At 39.8% G+C, this 20,826-nt stretch overlaps 1 protein-coding gene across 2 annotated transcripts in view; it reads left to right on the top strand.

Annotated features, from left to right (window-relative positions):
* PHLPP1 (PH domain and leucine rich repeat protein phosphatase 1) overlaps positions 1-20,826 on the top strand; it is a 208,479-nt gene that overhangs the window by 82,524 nt on the left and 105,129 nt on the right. For both annotated transcript variants that reach the window (XM_032602852.1, XM_032602851.1), the window contains exon 2: positions 20,352-20,548. In XM_032602852.1, the coding sequence (XP_032458743.1) occupies positions 20,352-20,548 (197 nt within the window). The remainder of the gene's footprint in view (positions 1-20,351; positions 20,549-20,826) is intronic.

The raw sequence follows: 20,826 nt of genomic DNA, 5'->3' as shown, positions 1-20,826 counted from the left end.
TGTTCTTTCATAGTTTTGGAGGCTATACGTGCTCCCCCTCAAGGCTCTGAGGGAGGATTTATTTTTCCTAGCTTCTGGTGGTTTCTGGCAATCCTTGGTGTTCCTTAGCTTTGCAACTGCATCACTCCAGTCTCTACCTCTGTTGTCACATGGCCATTTTCCTTCTATGTGACTGTGTCCAAATGTCCCTCTTCTTATAAGGAACACTAGTCATTAGGACCCACTCTAATCCAATACGACCTTATCTTAACTTGATTGCATCTGCAAAGACCCTATTTCCATATAAGGTTGCATTCACAGGTACCAGGGGTTAGGACTTGAACATATCTTTTTGGGAAATGCAGTTCAACTCACAGCAGAGGATGTGGATGGCTGCCACAGTGACTGAGAGAGTGGAAGCAAGGGAACTAATTGGGAGTTGGTTGTTCTATCGGCAAAAGATGACAGCTGTTAGATTCAGCTATATTTAGGGGACAGAGGTGATAAGATTTGCTGAGGATAATGAGGGAGAGAGGGAAATTGAGGATGACTTTTCTACTTTTATGTGTATACAGTTGCTGATACAAGGTAGTGAGAGTGTTAGATTTGTAGTGATGACCTTGAATACATTTAAGTGATTAAAAATTTTTTTGGCATTTCTCAGCACATCGTACAACTAATTGAATCTTGGGTACCACTTTTTGGTGATTTTTTTTACCCTGGATGTTGGTTAAATGAGTGTGTATGCTAAATAAGTATCTTCTGTTTAGTGTTTTACAACTAATGTACACATCATTTGTACCTGTGTTGGCATTTTAGTTCACCCTCCAGTTGGTTGTTTTTTTGTTTTTTTTTTTTTTTTTGCGGTACCCGGGCTTCTCACTGTTGTGGCCTCTCCCGTTGCGGAGCATAGGCTCTGGATGCGCAGGCTCAGCGGCCATGGCCCACAGGCCCAGCCGCTCCGCAGCATGTGGGATCCTCCCGGACCGGGGCACAAACCCGCGTCCCCTGAATCGGCAGGCGGACTCTCAACCACTGCGCCACCAGGGAAGCCCCAGTTGGTTTTTTTAATCGATGGATGCCAGCTTTATTTGGAGTTGTGAGTAGGCAGCAAAAATATATAAAATTGTTGAAAAAAATATGTAAGACTGTGATAGTCTTCAGGGTTAATCTTCATGGGTTTTAAGTCCTTTTGTAGTGTCTTGAAGACAGTTAAATAAACAATGAGGTTTGTTTAACTCAGAGGGAAGTGAAGTGCTAACACTGTCAGTCTACTAATGTACTGATTGTTGGACTTTAGCCAAGCCATTGCCCTGCTACAGACAAAAGTCATGGAATGCTTCATGTCTCTTTCAGTAGTTTGAATTTCCACATATAATGCTTAGAGACATGATACTTTTGTTTGCTGGGGCATTTTTACCTTTAAAATTTAAAAGTCAAAATGCTGTATTGTGCCTAGCATTCTTTTTGGAGCTCTGCTAACAAGAATTGCTTGATCTTAGGTGATACTTCATGATTAAATGAGTTTTGTAAAACTGAGTATTTTGTAAAATGAGTATATTGAAAATGTACTCTGATAATACTGAAAAAGGTAGTACTATAAATTTAAAAAACTATAAAATCAGAGAATATTAGATTTGTTTAGATCAGATATCAAAAGTGTAGTAGGTGTCCTTCCAAAATTCATGTCCACCCAGAACCTCAGAATGTGACCTTAGGGTTGTTGCAGATTTAATTAGTAAGATGCGGTCAAACTGGATTAAAGTGGGCCCTAAATCCAATGACTGTTTGTGCTTAAAAGAAGAGGATACACAGAGAAGGTGATGTGAAGATGGGGTTTAAGATGTTGCACAAGCCAGGGAATGTCAAGGATTGCCTACGACCACCAGAAGCGAGGAGAGAGGCATAGGGCACCTGCTCCCTCAAAGCCTGCAGAAGGAACCAACCCCACTAACACCTTGATTTCAGACTTTCAGACTCCAGAACTGTGAGAAAATAAATTTCTGTTGTTTTAAGGCATCCAATTTGTGGTAGTTTGTTATGGTAGCCCTAGGCAACTAACGGTTTATGATTCTAAGACTGATTTTCATTGAAATGAAAGATAGATCATTTGCTGTTTTCAGAGCCACTCTCCCTGCTTTTTAAGCTGCCTCTCAGAGTCACTCTTCTTGATAACTGGCTGCCATTGTGGTGACTGTAAGAAGTGCGAGAGCATCACGTTCATATGCCCCTCCCTGTGATAGGCAGCATGACTGATCACAGCTGTTTTCCCTTGTATCTCGGAAGAAGGATGGAAGCTTGACCACCTGCTTGTGCTTGTTGGGGTACCCAGTTCTAGAGTTTGCTCATGGGATATGACAGCAGTTTATTTCAATTCCAGTTAGGGTGAAATTTTGATTTGAATATAACTGTGTTAGGGAAATTCTAGCTATGCAAGAACCAACGTACTGATCTTATGCTTTAACATAATACATGTTTCTTTTGTTCTCATGGTCAAGTCCGTTGCTGATGTTTCTAGTCACGCAGCGCCAAGCCAAGGGACTCAGAGACCTGGGCTCCTTCCATCTTGTGGTTCACCATCCCCTTGAGTCTCCTCAGAGAGTTCTTCTCACACCATCTTCATCCAGCTGGTCAGTGGGTGGGGAGCCAGTGAAGGAGCACGGGCGGGGGGTATAGGCCACGCTTTTCTTGGCCAGAACCAGTTGCATGACTCTACCTGAATTCCAAGAGAGGCTGAGAAATGTAGTTATTGTTGTGTGTCCAGGAAGATGAAATGGGATTGTTGAACATACAGCCAGTCTCTTCCAAAATAGCATATGTAAATATGCTAGTATATGCAAAATAGCATTTTGGTTCATTCATATTTTAAAAATTATCTTAATATATTTTGTAGCCATGAAGCTTTTCTTTTGTTTTATTATTTTGGATGTGCGATATAGGTTTTTCCAGCAAATGTTCTAAGTCATTCCTCTCAAACTCCCCTGGGTGTTTTGAGTAATGGCATTTTATTATTTATTTATTATTGGCCACATCAGGTCTTAGTTGTGGCACACAGGCTCTTTGTTGTGGCGCACAGGCTTCTCTCTAGTTGTGGCACGCAGGCTCAGTAGTTGTGGCATGTGGACTCTCTACTTGTGGCATGCGGGCTCAGTAGTTGTGACACGTAGGCTTAGTTGCCCTGTGGCATGTGGGATCTTAGTTCCCTGACTAGGGATCTAACCGCGTTCCCTGCATTGGAAGGCAGATTCTTAACCACTGGACCACCAGGGAAGTCCCAGTAATGACATTTTATAATTTATTGCCCTGCTAAAATTAAAACTTCTCTTTGATAATTTAGGAATGAAAAGTATGACCTGGAATTGCAATATAATTGTAAATAAATCCATTGCAATAATATATTGCTTCTATAAATCATGGTGAAAAGGAAAAGCTGACTTTTACATTTCTGGTATAAGGTTCCATAGTACCTGGAAATTCATGTTTCTCAAAAGTTTTTGTTTTTCTGGGCTTCCCTCGTGGCGCAGTGGTTAAAGATCCACCTGCCAATGCAGGAGACACAGGTTCGAGCCTTGGTCCAGGAAGATCCCACAGGCCGCGCGCGGAGCAACGAAGCACGTGTGCCACAACTACTGAGCCTGTACTCTAGAGCTGTAAGCCACAACTACTCAGGCCCGCGTGCCACAACTACTGAAGCCCGTGAGCCTAGAGCCCATGCTCTGCAACAAGAGAAGCCACCGCAATGAGGAGCCCGTGCACCACAACGAAGAGTAGAGAAAGCCCGTGCACAGCAACAAAGACCCAACACAGCCTAAAATAAATAAATAAAATAAATTTATTTAAAAAAAAAAAAGTTTTTGTTTTACTGGCCGCTTTATTTATAGTCTGGAGAATGAGCTAGCAAATACTTCCTTTCTATTGTCAGCAAGTTTTGGAGGCAGATTTTGCTCTCTAATTTCCAGGGATACTAAAAATGATAAATGGACATTATCCCTGTTGTAAACACAAATCTTCATTTATCCTCATTTATGATTCTTCCTGGTGTGATCCCTGTTACTCATCCTTTTATCAGACCTACTTTGTTTGAATGTTTATATGTGTATTGGTTTATCATCATACTCATAATATACTTTATGATGAAAATGACAGGCTATTTTTTTCAAAACTGCATGTATACTGTAACTAATTCAGCTGAATGACTTTCGTTTGCCTATTGATAATACCCCCTTTCCTTAAAAAAAAGAAAACTTTATGTTTCTAGAGAAGAAGCTTGAATTATTTGGCTGATAATTCCAGGCAAATGTTTTCCTCTGTAATATAAACTATAGATTCTTAGAGACTAGGAAGTTGGTTTTGAGCCACCTATTTTCTCTCCTGTCCTTTGTTTTTCCCAAACACATAGCTATTGATTGTATACTTTTTGTAATTTGCTGTGTATGTTGAGAACTGGCTGTTTTCTCTGGCCTAAACATAGGAGTGTTTTTGTCTATGCAGCAGGTGCTTGTAGAGCACTTAGGCTATTGGAGATATTGTGCTGGGCTTTGGACCTGCACTTTGGAAAGAGCCACACCTACTAGTAGACTGTGTGTTTGGCCTACTCTGGAATCTACAGGCCAAGGGATGTTGTAGTTGGAGGAACTCTGAAGCCCAGGAAGACTGAAGTTCTGGGGTTCTTGATCCCTTTGAAAATCAAAAGACTTACTTGTGAATAAATTCTTTGGTTACCAAGGAATTAAATCCGTATCTTAGATCTGAAAGACTTAATAGCTTTTATGATAGCAAGGGCTGTAAAATTCATGCTAGTCAATTACAGCTCTTTCCTTTTCATTGTAGTTGTCTGGAAATGCTTTTTTTTCATTGCTAGGTGTTTTGCTGCTCTTGAGAATCACGATCAGTTAGTAACTTAAGGCAGAGTAACCTCTCCCTCTGACTTTTCCCAGCTAGTGAAAAGCTGTTCTTTTGCAGGGTTGGGAGTAGAGGGGAAAAACAGTATGGAGTCCTAGATGAAATTAGAATGCTTATTTGTGTACAAATACGAAAGTTTTCACTAGAAAATTATAGATTTTTTTGTTTACTTTTTAGTCTATTTTCTTTTAATCATTATTTGAGAAGTAGTGACTTCACATGTCTTATTCAAACACAACTACTGGTATCAACAATGTGAAACCTACTTTCATTGTGGGTGGTGGATATAGGTTCATTTTTATTAATTAAATGGCTTAGTGTGCTATTTTTTTCTTTCACTTGTTCTTGGGATGTCTGGAAAGCTTACTCATTTCTTTGGGAAAAGTATTCAGTAGTAGAAACATGCTTATTTTGATTTATAGCTGATTTATAGTTGCTGGCTAGGGACAACTGGTGATATTGAAGAGGGATTAGGAGTTGTAAAAAAAAGTCATGGGCTTCCCTGGTGGCGCAGTGGTTGAGAGTCCGCCTGCCGATGCAGGGGACGCGGGTTTGTGCCCCGGTCCGGGAGGATTCCGCGTGCCGCGGAACGGCTGGGCCCGTGAGCCATGGCCGCTGTGCCTGCGCTTCCGGAGCCTGTGCTCCGAAACGGGAGGGGCCACAACAGTGAGAGGCCCGCGTACCGCAAAAAACAAAAACAAAAAAAGTCATGAACTTTGATTTAGCAATTCATAGAATGAAAATTAAGAAACAATTATCAATAATGAAGAAATGAGAAAACAAAGGATAGTTCTATGGAGTATCTTGCAAGTCTTTTAAATAGAAAGGCTGAGAACTTGGGAAAGTGTATGATACAATAGGAGGCTAAATAAAGCAGGATATAAAATGCTGGGCATGTTATGATTATATGTATGTAAATGATTTGCAAATTTTAAAAGAAACTGAAAAAATTCAGCAAAATATTTATAATACTGGGAAGAAAGTAGGATTATGTTTATTTTCTTGTTTTTAACTCCCCTTTCTTTTAAACTTTTGATGATAGAGTTGTACTCAAAATAATAATTGAAAAAATTTAAGTGGAAACATAGTGGGTTTTTTTTTTTTTTTGCGGTACGCGGGCCTCTCACTGCTGTGGCCTTTCCCGTTGCGGAGCACAGGCTCCAGACGCGCAGGCCCAGCGGCCATGGCTCACGGGCCCAGCCGCTCCACGGCATGTGGGATCTTCCCGGACCGGGGCACGAACCCGCGTCCCCTGCATCGGCAGGCGGACTCTCAACCACTGTGCCACCAGGGAAGCCCCATAGTGGATTTTGTGTGTGATTCTGAGAAAGTTTAAAATAAAGATCTTGAAGTTTCCTATAAGTAAATCATAGGAATGGGTTAAATGTGGGAGGTTTTATAATTTTTTTTTTAGAGATTTCTAATAAGTTGAGAATTCTCATCTATTTGGAATGGGTGAGTTTTAGACATTTCTGAGGTTATGTTTGTACAAAATAGTTTAAGGACAGTTTTAGAACTTCTGAATCTAGACTCATCATCTTTGGTGTAATCAACCTTGTAGGGAAATGGGTAGGTAGTCAAATGAATGTTATCTAATGCAGTAGAGAGTAGGGGAAAATAAGGTTTTTCGGAAGTTGTTTTGCTTTTGAAATCTTTGTTTTTGTTTTTAAAAGTCAAATTACACGTTATCAGTATGTATTATAACGTGGAAAGTAAACTCTAACCCCATCTCTCAGAGAGAACCACTGTGGAAAAGAATTTTGAATCACATTGCATCTTACGTGATTGTGTAGATATTGTTCTTTGTTACCTTGTCAAGTCACCTTGGCTGAAGTCTGTTCTTCTAGGCAAAGCAAACTGAAATATAGTTTTTTTGTTTTGTTTTTTACTATGTCTTAGGAGAGAGGAATAGTGGTGTGGATTATCCAAAAATTACTCATGCTTGATTTTAGAATTTTTGTTTTAGTGTTTGCATGTGTGTGGGTGGCTGGCTAGAACGTTCCAGCACTCCTAATACAGTCATGTCACAGTGAAGACTTGATTCAGCTGGAGCTGTGGAGCTGTCTCGCTTCATCGTCCTGATTTCCACACGCACAGCAGTGTGCATCACCTCTGACACAAGTCCCAATTTGTATCTACAGGAGGTAGTGAGTGTGCTGTTTATTCTTTTGGGAGCAGTTAGAGTAAATAGGGGTATACTGACCATTAGGCATTCTCAGATTTAAGATTTAGTGATTCCTGAGGCCTCTAAAACCTCATGATATATAGTAATTTGCAGTTTTTCTGGGGCACAAATTTGAATGGAACCTACCCTGAGGCCTGCTGCCCAGCCTCATCATTTCAGTGAAGTTCAGCTGTTTCTCCTCACAAATGGTGTTTTATGCTTTAATGCTTGTGCCTTATGCCATTATTCTTTGTGGAGAACTACCACAGAAATAAAGGCAGCTGGGAAAGCAGGTGATGAAAATTCTGAAGTCTACCAAAGGGAGGGTTTTTAGCCAGAAAATAGAAGGTGTAGGTAATTTAAGAATGTCAAATGTGGTAGAAGTTTAACAAACGTATGGACCTGAACAAGTCTACCATTCATTATACTGGAAATGACAACAAAAAAGTTAGTGAAACTGTTTCGGTGATTGTTGTAGCCAAGGAAAAAAATGTTCATCAGATGAGAAAGAAATCTCAAGAGAATGTTGAAAAGGCTCTTAAGGTATGGTCTGGTCATGCACAGGAAAGATGAGACTGCCATTTCTGGGAAGTAACAGATGGTGAAGACATTGAACTGACAGGTGCAGGTTGATTTGATAAAGTCTTTCAAATGTGTATTTTTGCCAAATATGAAGTTAATGAGGGGAGGCCGCACCAGCTAGCCAGATAGTGCTCTGGAACTGAGCTGAAGAAGCTCATAAAGCAGGGAAAGGTTGTAGTCTCTGGAATGCAAAATTGTGATGAAACCCACATTTGAAGAAAATACCTTCTCTAAATATATGTCCCATGAAGAGACATGAGCATCGGATCAGATAACTAAGGGATGATTTTGATGATGGAGTGGAAGGAACTTTAAAGGTGCCTAGGCAATGAATCTAGTTCCCTGCGAGGACAGGAGGTGCAGGAAGGAAGGAGGGAGGAGGGGAGTGTAAAAGGCAGCACCGGCTTTCTAGTTCATTCCCAGCTGCCTCTCTCATCTTTTCCCCAGATTGATTCACCTGCTTCTTTGGTCAGTGTTAATCAAACGCAGATGATCCACCAGGTCAAAAAGGCATTGTTAACCTGATACTGTATCTCAGTGGGTCTCAAATTGTGGTCCTCAGACCTGCAACATCAGCAAAATCTCGGGCCTCCACCCAGAATTACTGAGTCAGAAACTCTGGGTGGTGGAGCCTTGCAGTCTGTTTATAGCAAGGCCTTCCGGGTGGTTTTGGTGCATGCTAAAGTCTGAGGCCCTCCGTTGTAGCTTGTCTTCATGCAGCATTTCCTTTCAGCATTTTAATTTAATTTAATGTCGTTTAAGTTATCGTTTAATTTAATATCGTTACACACAATGTATAGTCATAGTAATTATCTTTATTTGATTTTTCAGAGTTTTAAAATTTATGGATAATTTTACTGTAGTTTGTATTAGAGTTTGCTTTGGTGGATTTTTAAAAAATTACTTTGGCCCTGTGTTTACATAATCTGTACGAGTGTGGAGGGGTAGCGCACATTTTCCAGGCACTGTTTTCATGAATATTATAGGGGGAATTATAAGCTCTGGTGGTATTCAAGAACTTAGAGATTAGAGAAAGGTTCAGGGCATGACATTTCTCAGGGATAAGGGTCTACACTAATTTGGGAGGCATAAATAAACCTTATCAGATTGAGTAGCTGTCGTCAGTAAGAAGCAAGATTTACCGGGCAGTTGACTTTGTATATTTTGATGTGATGCGTAAATTAACCATCTCCCAAATATATTTAGCAGCTGGTTGTCATTTCCATCAGCTAAAAGCAACTAGTCTTAAATCTGTTTCAAAGCTCCTGGCAGCACACCTTGCTGAGCTTGCTTCGACTTTCAGCTCTGAGACAAAATTCCCAGCTGCCAGTTCAACGCTCAGGTCTCTGGACCTTTGTTATGGGGTCGTCTAAATCCTTCTGCCAGCTCTTGAAATGAACCTGGGCAAATAATTTAATTCAGTCTTTCTGACGCTTCAGGTAGTCGAGAAGGATTTAAGGATTTATATGCAATAAGAAACATGCTTTATAGTTTTATCAATCTAAGCTCTAAAGGTAGAGAAGGTGAGGTGAGAGTTGAGTGTTCTCACTTACTCCTGACCATTTTCAGCTCCAGGGACATGGTAAATTCTTCCACTATGTCTTATGTACTGATCAGACTTTCTTACTTTTTGGTGCTGTATTATCATGAATACTTTCATTCTTTCAAGTTTTTGACATTGTGATTGCTTAACGTGCTGTTCTTATTATTGTTTTTATTATTTTGGATTACACTAGACCCTCACTAGGTTATCCAAAGTCCTGTAAATATTTTTGTAGATTATTTTAGGGAAATGTAGGTTATTAATGTTTCACTATGTTCAGGTAAATAGAACTAAGTGAAACCAACACAGTAAAGTTGTATTAGCTATTGCCTAAAAACTCAGTGGCTTCAAACAGCACACATTTATTGTCTCATAATTTCTCTGAGTCAGGAATTCTGGAGTGACTTAGCTGGGTAGTTCTGGCTAGAGATTATCACGAAGTTTGCAGCCAAGATGTTCTAGGGGCACAGTTCTCTTGACAGGGACTGGAGGATCTAGGGGCTTGACAAGGACTGGAGGATCTTTCCAGTATGGCTTGCTCACCTGGCTTCTGAAGAGGCCTCAGTTCCCTTTTGGCTGTTGGCAGGAAGTTTCAGTTCCTCACCTGTTGGCCTTTTCATAGGGTCCCTAGGGTGTCCGCATGGCAGCTGGCTTCCTCAGAGGGAGTGATCCTAGAGGGGGTAAGGTGGAAGCTATTTGCCTTTTATGACCTGGTTTCAGAATTTACAGCAGCCATTGAGTCTGCTACATTCTATTTATTAGAAGCTAGTCGCTAAGTACAGTCCACAAGCAAAGGGAATGGGATTGGGCTCCACCTTTGAAGGGAAGAATTAAAAAAAATTTGTGGACATATTTTCAAACTACCACAGATAGACACTAGGATATATTTGGCAAAGACATGTAATTGGCAACAACCAAATTTGTACTTATTTCTGTGTTGTTCAGTGGTCTTCTAGTTAAAGCAGGTGTTTCTGCTACTATGTATGTTCCCGAAACTTCTCATGTTCTCCAAAGTTGAAAATTAAAAATAAAAGTGTTTATGGGAAAATAGAGTTGGAGAGTGGCAGGACTCTAAGTCCAAGCATCTTTATAACCAAAATACTAACAAAAATAATAATGGATACCTCAGGGGATAACCTGGGCAGCCTAGGCAGGTAACTTGTGTCTGGAAGTTACAGACACAATATTAGGGAGTATTAAAAATGCACAATTACATAAGAGTAGAAATGTTGGCTTGTGGACACTGAGACTGCATTTACCATGGACTTTTTTCCTTTGTTTTTGAAAGTTATAATTCCACTCCCAATATTCTGGCTCCCCGTGCCTAATCCTTATGGACCAATACTATGCATATTATACTGACTTCATTCCCCTATTTATGATCATAAATGAATTAATTAGTATTAATGAAACATATTGTAGCAGAATGGACTGTAGTTAGTTTTCCTTAAATATATACTTCTCTTCTAATCATGTTTATTCATTTATTTAATAAAATTCCCTTATGAAAGATAAAACATGAGTAGACTTAATTTCAGAAGCTCCTGGTCAAAATTCTAAGTTAGTAAGATCCAAAGAAGTGATGTTTTATTATATTCTTCACTCCTCCTCAAAGCTGAAATTCTCTCATCTTGAGGAATAACATTTAAGTTTAGTCTTTTTTTTTTTTAACATCTTTCTTGGAGTATAATTGCTTTACAATGTTGTGTTAGTTTCTGCTGTATAACAAAGTGAATCAGCTATACGTATACATATATCCCCATATCCCCTCCCTCTTGCGTCTCCCTCCCACCAAGTTTAGGCTTTAAACTACAGAAGAGAAGAGAAGGAGAAGAGAGAAGAAAAAGAAAAGAAACGAGCAAAAACCCAAACTCTTATTTTTAAAAATGGAGGGGTTTTTCTGATCATCACAACGATCTCTGTTCTTTGATCCAGACTGCTGTTTATATATATAGGGCTTGTTAAAATACAGATTACTGGGCTTCATCCTCAGAGATGCCAATTCTGTACTTCTAGGGTGAGGCCTGAGAATTTGCATTTCTAATAAGTTTCCAGGTGATTCTGGTACTACTGGTCTTGGGACCATACTTCTAAAAACCACTCTGTCTGAAGCAACTGTTACAACAATCTGTCCTACTCCCACCTGAGTCAACAAAGGAGGTTATTTTAGAATTCTCAGGATTTTTCTGTCAGAGTAGGTCTATCCAGTTATCTTAGTTATATCCGTTAAGGTTGAAGTTCTAATATTTGCGACAGTGTAGAGAGATTAATGAACTATGCATTATTCTTTTTACATTTGTTTTTGAAAGGTAGTATAGTGACACCCAGCTTAACCAGAAGTGAATCGTTCAGAAGACTGAACTATTTAGATTAATACTTATAAATATGCAAGTCAAGAAGGCCCTCTGAGTGGAGGAAAAGACCACAAAGTTTAGACCTTTACTTTGAAAGAGGGTAGAGAGCTAACTTTAGGCCTGTTGTTTTAGGATTGAATGTAAAGTAAGGCAGTAAATTAGAAGTTGCTTATATACTAATTGCTGTCAATAATTGGAAAAGAAGAGTCAAAGAACTATGATAATACTGAAGTTTGGAGCTATTTTTGGACAAGAGCAGATAGCTCTTCTAGTCCATTGGTCCCACAGGGTTTCTCTGAATTTCTGAATACAGGAATATATTGAGAACCCACACTTTAAAGAAAATCTTTAATTATGTGAAAAATACTTTTGTAATCTATAAAAGTGAACGGTATGTATGGGAAAGAATTAAATTTAAATATTTGGCACTTGGTTCCAGCCAAGATAGAGTAACAGCGACTGCATTTACTCTTTAACCTAAAAGAAGAAACAACTAAAAATCAGATGAAATATATGAAACAGCTTTTAGACATTGGGCATCAGGCAGCACAAGACACAAAATCCCACAACAGATGTGCTCCTTGAGAGAAAGGAAACAGATTAAAACAACCCTAAACCTGTATCATCTTACTGACGGTGGGAAAGAGTTCCAGGATTAAGTTGTAGGGAGGAGGAACCCAGGCAGAGCCTGGTATGCACAGTTCAGGAGACGGAGCTGGGAGTCCATTGAAGCTAAGCAGTTTGAGTGTACAGAGTAGAGTGCTGGAGAGAAAAGAGCTGCTCAGAGAGTCCTGGACATGTGCAAGGAGTCATCATTGAGCCTTCAGCTGAGTGCTGATCAGTCATTTATGTGAAGAAGAAACTATGTGAGGCTGGGGTTTAAAAACACTGAAAAGGAGCAGAGGGAATAAACCTTGAACCTCACACAGGGCCAGGCAAAGTTCATGCTCCTACCAGCCAGACTGGAGAATCTTATAATTTAGAGGATGTCAGTTAGAGTATTGCTTGCTAATATTGGTATTATAAATCTAGACTTAAGGGCTTCTCTGGTGGCGCAGTGGTTGGGAGTCCGCCTGCTGATGCAGGGGACACGGGTTCAGGACACGGGTTCATGCCCCGGTCCGGGAGGATCCCACATGCCGCGGAGCGGCTGGGCCCGTGAGCCATGGCTGCTGAGCCTGCGCGTCCGGAGCCTGTGCTCCGCAACGGGAGAGGCCACAACAGTGAGAGGCCCACGTACCGCAAAAAAAAAAAAAAAAATCTAGACTTAAGGCTGCTCTGGTCTTATATGACAAATCCCAGAGAGCAAGCCTGGTAAGAACCAAACTGTTTTCAACTAACTTAATTGTGTCCCAGAACAAAACTCCATAATATTCATATAAATACAAAAATATCCAGCACTCAACAAGATAAAACTCCTAATGACTAGCATCCAAACAAAAATTACCAGGTGTGCAAAGAAGCAGGAAAATAAGACCCATAAGAGAAAATGATAAAATAAAACTGACACAGAAGTGATACAGATGATAGAATTAGTTGACAGGGACACTTAAGCAGCTATTATAATTGTTTCATATAGTCATGAAGGTAAAAAAAGGCATATTAAGGAGTGACATGGAAGATATATACACATATGTGTATATAAGTATGTACCCACATATAGCCAAATTGAACTTCTAGAGATGAGAAGTACACTGGATGCAATTAACAGTAGATTAAACACTGGAGAGAAACGATTAGTAACTTGAAACCACAACATACCAGAATTTGTGGAATGCAGCTAAAGCAGTACTTAGAAGGAAGTTTATAGCACTTAAATGCCTATATTAATAAAAAAGAAAAGCCTCAAGTCAGTGACCTCAGTTTCCACATTAAGAAAATAGAAAAAATAAGCAAAAATTAATCCTAAAATTAGTAAGAGAAACAATGATAAGAACAGATATAAATGAAACCATAAACAGAAAAACAGTAGAGAATGAAACCAAAACCTGGTTCTTTGAGTTGTTTAATAAAATTGGAGGAAGGGGGAAGGGTAAGCTGGGATGAAGTGAGAGAGTGGCATGGACATATATACACTACCAAATGTAGAATAGATAGCTAGTAGGAAGCAGCCGCATAGCACAGGGAGATCAGCTCGGTGCTTTGTGACCGCCTAGAGGGGTGGAATAGGGAGGGTGGGAGGGAAATGCAAGAGGGAGGAGATAGGGGGATATATATGTATAGCTGATTCACTTTGTTATAAAGCAGAAACTAACACACCATTGTGAAGCAGTTATGCTCTAATAAAGGTGTTTTTAAAAAAAAAGGATGAATGACTCATAAAGATCAAATGTTGTATTCTTTGCTAACTACTGTTGGGAGGAAATATGGGGCAGTAAAAAGACAATGAATAATCTGATCCTCTAGTTTTGTATATTGGTCCTGTATAAACCAACTTGTGACATAGGACAAAATAATTTAAACACTTTATTTAATATTCTTATCTTTAAAATAAAGACAAAAGCTCCTCCCTCAGTTTTTTATGAGAAAAAAGATATAATAAATCCAAACAAAGTTATACAATATTATTATAATAAACATTTTTATGTGAAAAAAATAAATAAAAAATAAAATTGGTAATCTTCTAATCTAAGCTGATCAAGAAAAGATAGAAGTTCATCTCCTAGAGTAATGGAAGTGAAAACAAAAATAAACAAATGGGACCTAATTAATCATAAAAGCTTTTGCACAGTGAAGGAAACCATAAACAAAACCAAAAGGCAACCTACAGAATGGGAGAAAATATTTGCAAACAATGCAGACTGAAAGGGATTAATTACCAAAATATACACACAGCTCATAGAACTCAATATCCAAAAAACCAAACAACCCAATTAAAAAATGGGCAGAAGATCTAAATAGACATTTCTCCAAAGAAGGCATACAGATGGCCAACAGACATATGAAAAAATGCTCAACATTGATAATCGTTAGAGAAATGCAAATCAAGACTACAATGAGGTATCACCTCACTCTGGTCAAAAAGTCTACAAATAATAAATTCTGGAGAGAGTGTGGAGAAAAAGGAACCTTCCTGCACTATTGGTGGGAATGTAAATTGGTAGAACCACTATGGAGAATAGTATGGAGGTTCTTTAAAAAACTAAAAATAGAGTTACCATATGATCCTGCAATCCCACTCCTGGGCATATATCCAGAGAAAACCATAATTCAAAAATGTATATGCACCCCAACGTTCATTGTGGCACTGTTTACAGTAGCCGAGACATGGAAGCAACCTAAATGTCCATCAACAGATGAATGGCTAAAGAAGATGCGGTATATATATATATACAATGGAATATTACTCAGCCATAAAAAAGAATGAAATAATGCCATTTGCAGCAACATGGATGGACCTAGAGATTATCATACTAAGTGAAGTAAGCCAGACAAAGACAAATATCATACAATATCGCTTATATGTGGAATTAAAAAAAAAGATACAAATGAACTTAATTACAAAACAGAAGAAAAAAAAGAAGAGGTACGTTACCAGTATCAGGAATGAAAGAGGTGACATCACTACAGTTTTTTATTGATATTAAAAGGATAATAAGGAAATATTGTGAACAACTGTATGTCAACTATATGAAAACTTAAATGAAATGGACAAACTTTTTAAGAAGTCAAACCACAAAGAATATCTAGATAATGGAATAGCATAGCCCTAACTCTAGTAAAGAAATTGAACTTATAGTTAAACACTCTCCCCCCACCACACACAAAACAGAAAACAAACAAACAAACAAAAACCAGAAAAAAACAAGACTCCAGATCCAGAAGTCTTCACTGGGGAATTCGACCAGATGTTTTAAGGATGAAATGTTACCAATTTCATCCAAATTATTCCAGAAAAGTAGAGGAAAGAATTCTTCAGCTCAGTCTATGAAGCCAGCATTACCCTCGCCCCTGACACCAAATCCAGAATGTTTTTAACCATTTAAAAATTTTTATTTATTTATTTGGGGCTGTGTTGGGTCTTTGTTGCTGCACGTGGGCTTTCTCTGGTTGCGGTGAGCGGGGGCTACTCTTTGTTGCAGTGTGAGGGCTTCTCATTGTGGTGGCTTCTCTTGTTGCAGAGCACAGGCTCTAGGTGTGCAGGCTTCAGTAGTTGCAGCATGCAGGCTCAGCAGTTGTGGCTCACGGGCTCTAGAGTGCAGGCTCAGTAGTTGTGGCGCACAGGCTTAGTTACTCTGTGGCATGTGGGATCTTCCAGGACCAGGGATTGAACCCGTGTTTCCTGCATTGGCAGGCAGATTCTTAACCACTGCACCACCAGGGAAGTCCCCCAGAATGTGTTTTATATATATATATATATATATATATATATATATATATATATTCTTTTTCAGATTCTTTTCCATTATCGGTTGGAACTATTGAATATAGTTCCCTGTGCCAATTTGTTGTTCTTAATGGTGAAAAACTGAATGCTAGGGCTTCCCTGGTGGTGCAGTGGTTGAGAGTCTGCCTGCTGATGCAGTGGATGTGGGTTCGTGCCCCAGTCTGGGGGGATCCCATGTGCCGCGGAGCAGCTGGGCCCGTGGGCCGTGGCCGCTGGGCCTGCGCGTCCGGAGCCTGTGCTCTGCAGCGGGGGAGGCCAAAACAGTGAGAGGCCCTTGTACTGCAAAAAAAAAAAAAAAAAAAAAATTTCTAAAAACTGAATGCTACTCCCCTAAGATTAGGAAAACGGAAAGGATGTCTGCTTTCACTAGTTCTGTTCATTATTGTATGGAAAGTTCTAGCTTGTGCAGCAAGGCAAGAAAAAGAAATAAAAGACACCCTGATTGCAGTGGAAGAAGTAAAGCTGTCATTCTTCACAGGAGAGGACTCATTTTACCTGATTTCAAGACTAATTATAAAGATTCAGTAATCAGGATACTGTGATATTGGTCGAAGATAGACAAATAGATGAGTGGGATGGGAAGAATCAAGAAATTGACCCACCCAACTATGGTCAATAGAATTTTGATACAGGTGCCAAAGCACTTCAGCGGGAATGGATAATCTTTTTTTTTTAAAAATAAATTTATTTATTTATATTTTTTATTTTTGGCTGTGTTGGATCTTCGTTGCTGCCCACGGGCTTTCTCTAGTTGCGGCGAGCAGGGGCTACTCTTCTTTGGGGTGTGAGGGCTACTCAGTGCAGTGGCTTCTCTTGTTGCAGAGCACGGGCTCTAGGCTACGCGGGCTTCAGTAGTTGCAGTACACGGGCTCCATAGTTGTGGCTCACGGGCTCCAGAATGCAGGCTCAGTAGTTGTGGCTCACGGGCTTAGTTGCTTTGCAGCATGTGGGATCTTCCTGGACCAGGGCTCAAACCCATGTCCCCTGCATTGGCAGGTGGGTTCTTAACCACTGTGCTACCAGGGAAGTCCCAATGGATAATCTTTTTAACAGAAAGTTGTAGAATAATTTAGATAGCCACTTGTCAAAAAACAAAAACAAAAACCTCCTGAACCTCTACTTATTTCTTGCTGTGTACAAAAATTAACTTGAAATTAATCATAGGCCTAAATGTAAGAATTAAACCTATGAAACTTACAGCAGAAAACACAGGAGAAAATTATAGTGACCTTGAGTTTGTCAGAGAGTTCTTAAATACAACACAAAAAACACTAATTGTAAAAGCTAAATCAGATATTTGGACTTCATTAAAATCAAAACTTATGCTTTCCCAAAGTACTGTCAAGAAAAAGAAAAAGTAAGCCAGACTGGGAGAAAATATATGCAAGTTACACATTTGACAAAGGACTTGTATTCAGAATATGTGAGGAACTCAATCCAGTTAAAATTGGATACAAGATTTGAAATAGTCACCTCAGCAAAGAAGGTATGTGAATTGCAAATAAGCTCTTGAGAAGATGATCAGCATCATTAGGAGAATGCAAATTTAATCTATAATGAGGTACCATTACATGTGTACTAGAACAGCTAAAAGTGTTGACAAGGAGGTAGAGCAACTGGAACTCTCCTGCATTAGAGATGGACATGTCAAATAGTACAGCCCAGCCATTCCAGTCCCACGTGTTTACCCAAAATAAATAAAAGGATATATCCACACAAGAATGTTTATACCAATGTTTTCAGTCAAGATAAGCAAAAAATGTGGAAACAGTCCAAATGTCTATCAGCAGATGAATGGTTAAACAAAATGTGATACATTCATGCAGTGAAATACTACTCAGCAATAAAAAGGAATGAACTCTTGGCACACTCAACAACACGGACAAAAAGTGACAAAAAAGCAGATCAGCAGTCGTCTGAGCATGGGAGGCCCTAGGTGGGGCTGGGGGGTGGGGTGGGAGGGAGAGGGAGGGATCACAGTGGGCACGAGAAACTGTTAGCGATGATCAGTGTACTCATTTTCCAGCTCATTTATAGGTGTGTATATGTCAAATCTTATCAAATTGCCACGTGCCAAGTGAGTAAGAGAGGGAAAGCATGTTTTAAATCATTCTCTGTTGTGTTCAGGTTTCTCTCTCAGCTTGAAATACTTGCTTTTGCTGTCCATCTTTCGTCCCAGATCGTATAAGAAATGCCTTAAACCTGTAGGATATTTCTAAAGGAAAAGTTACAACAGTGGATCCAACTTTAATTTGGTGGGCATTGGTTCAGACTGGGATGTTTAGGGCAGGGACAGACTAATCTTACCATTAGGTTCCAGGACTGTTCAGGCCCCTTGGGAATTTTTCTAAAGAGGGACTAAAAAGCCAGTGTCTGTTGGTGTCTCCATACTTTTCTCATATGTATCCCTTCTAGCCTTAGTCCTCTATCTGGTAATTTGCTCTGGGGCTTTCTCTAGGATTTTTGTGGAGTTGGAGAATTGAAGGGCTGTTGCTTATGTACCTCTGTTGTCTTTTTCTTCAGTCTCTAATTAAATCACAGATCTCTATAAATGTGACAGGTTAACAAGTGTCCTTGAAGCCACTCTCTGATGTGGCTGAATAAAATGCCTGCTTCTTTGCATTCATTAGTGTGTGTGTGTGTGTGTGTGTGTGTGTGTGTGTGTGTGTGTGTGTGTATGTAAGTATTTAGATCAGATCCCTTGTTAAAGAATGTTAGTGTATTATAGTCATGGAAATTGGATTTTGTAAATGTGTTGTCCATTATTTTTAGCCTTGCACGTACCTTTCAGTTTTCTGAATCTCCTTCTGTCCCACTTCTTCTCTACAGGAAGTGAGACTATAATGTAGAGAGGAGCTCTTAGACTGGGAGCCTGGGCATCTCTCTCTGTGGGTATAAATGAACTTGTGCAGAATGGGACAAGTGAATGACTGTGGTCTGATCCATCACTGGCAGCCTTTGGGAAGCCATATCTATATGAAAGTCTCCTGGGTTTCCTATCCCTTTGTGGGAGTGTTAGCATTTGGTAGACAAACATCTCAGTGGAGCTCTCCACTGAAGATGCTAGCTGTGTAGTTGTTTGCTGGGCCCAGGTTCAAAAAGGTGGACCACTTTTAGACTTCATTCTAGCCTAGCCCCAGCAAATTTATGCAGTGTACAGTATTTATTTCATAAAACATTTTGATATACTGGGAGAAAGAGGAAGTGAAATTCAAACATGCTGATTTTGTTATTTGCAAACATCTCTGCCCAAAGGTGTGTATTGGGAGGCTTCAAACAGTTTTTGGACCTTCTTGAGGTCTATTTTTGGTGCTGCTGTTTTTCCTGTTTCCTTCTCCAGTAGCTATTAGACATCTACCAAAACTACTTGGCATTTATGTTAGTTTTTATTTATTTATTTGTTTCGTGGTACGTGGGCCTCCCAATGCTGTGGCCTATCCTGTTGCGGAGCACAGGCTCCGGATGTGCAGGCTCAGCGGCCATGGCTCACGGGCCCAGCCACTCCGCAGCACATGGGATCATCCCGGACCGGGGCATGAACCCGTGTCCCCTGCATCGGCAGGCGGACTCTCAACCACTGCGCCACCAGGGAAGCCCATTTCTTTTTTTTTTTTAATAAATTTATTTATTTTATTTATTTATTTTTGGCTGTGTTGGGTCTTCGTTGCTCTGCACCGGCTTTCTCTAGTTGTGGTGAGCGGGATCTACTCTTCATTGCGGTGCGTGGGCTTCTCATTGCGGTGGCTTCTCTTGTTGCGGAGCACGGGCTCCAGGCATGCGGGCTTCAGTAGTTGTGGCTCGCGGGCTCTAGAGTGCAGGCTCAGTAGTTGTGGCGCATGGGCTTAGTTGCTCCATGGCATGTGGGATCTTCCTGGACCAGGGCTTGAACCTGTGTCCCCTGCATTGGCAGGTGGATTCTTAACCACTGCGCCACCAGGTAAGCCCAAGTCATTCATTTTTAATTGTCCCCTTAATAGTAAATGTACATTAAATATCTGTAGGAGGAAGAATATGAGTGGCTAATTCCATTAAAACTGATTAGTTTCATTAAATGCTAGATCTTGAATGTTATCTTTCTATATCAGTCTATAATATTTTCTTCTTAGTGTACTTAAATTAACTCTCGCATTCATGAAAATCTTGAAGCCATTTCTGTTTTAAATGTAAGATTAAATTATGAAGGATATAGCAGAAAAAACTTAGGTTATAAGCTTTTTAAGGAAAAAACTCTTCTTCACCTATATTAAAAGGTACATGTGGAGCAGATTTGGTAGTTCTTATCATAATTGCATTACTGCAGGTTTCAGATTCTCTCAATTATAAATTAGATTGTTTATCTATAATTATTCTCTGTTGTCCAAGTAATTTATCTGGTATACTGATGAGTAGCAAAAAAGCCCATTTCTTTAAGACTAAAATGTTTGCTTGTGTTTGTTGCAGGAAAACCTCACAGCACTGGTAGCTCTGAACGGATTCAGCTCTCAGGAATGTATAATGTCCGTAAAGGCAAAATGCAGTTGCCAGTGAACCGATGGACCAGACGCCAAGTTATCCTGTGTGGGACCTGCCTAATAGTATCATCTGTGAAAGACAGCTTGACCGGAAAGATGCATGTTCTGCCACTAATTGGTGGGAAAGTAAGTTTAAAACAAACCAAATACTAACAGATTTCCCAGTGTCATTAAGAAGCTTACTTTGAGTCATTTCTGTAATAAGGGGTAGGTGTTTTTTTTTTTTTAAAGAGTTTCAATTAAAAAAATCTATTTATGTATTTATTTATTTTGGCTGTGCTGGGTCTTAATTGCAGCATGCAGGATCTTCATTGCGGCACGTGGGATCTTTTAGTTGCAGCATGGGGGCTGTTAGTTGTGGCGTGCATGCGGTATCTAGTTCCCTGACCAGGGATCAAACCCAG

Source organism: Phocoena sinus, chromosome 14, assembly GCF_008692025.1.
Source record: "Phocoena sinus isolate mPhoSin1 chromosome 14, mPhoSin1.pri, whole genome shotgun sequence".
NCBI classification, from domain to species: Eukaryota; Metazoa; Chordata; class Mammalia; order Artiodactyla; family Phocoenidae; genus Phocoena; species Phocoena sinus.
Note: the sequence above shows the minus strand (reverse complement) of the source record. Positions and strands in the feature narration are given on the sequence as shown.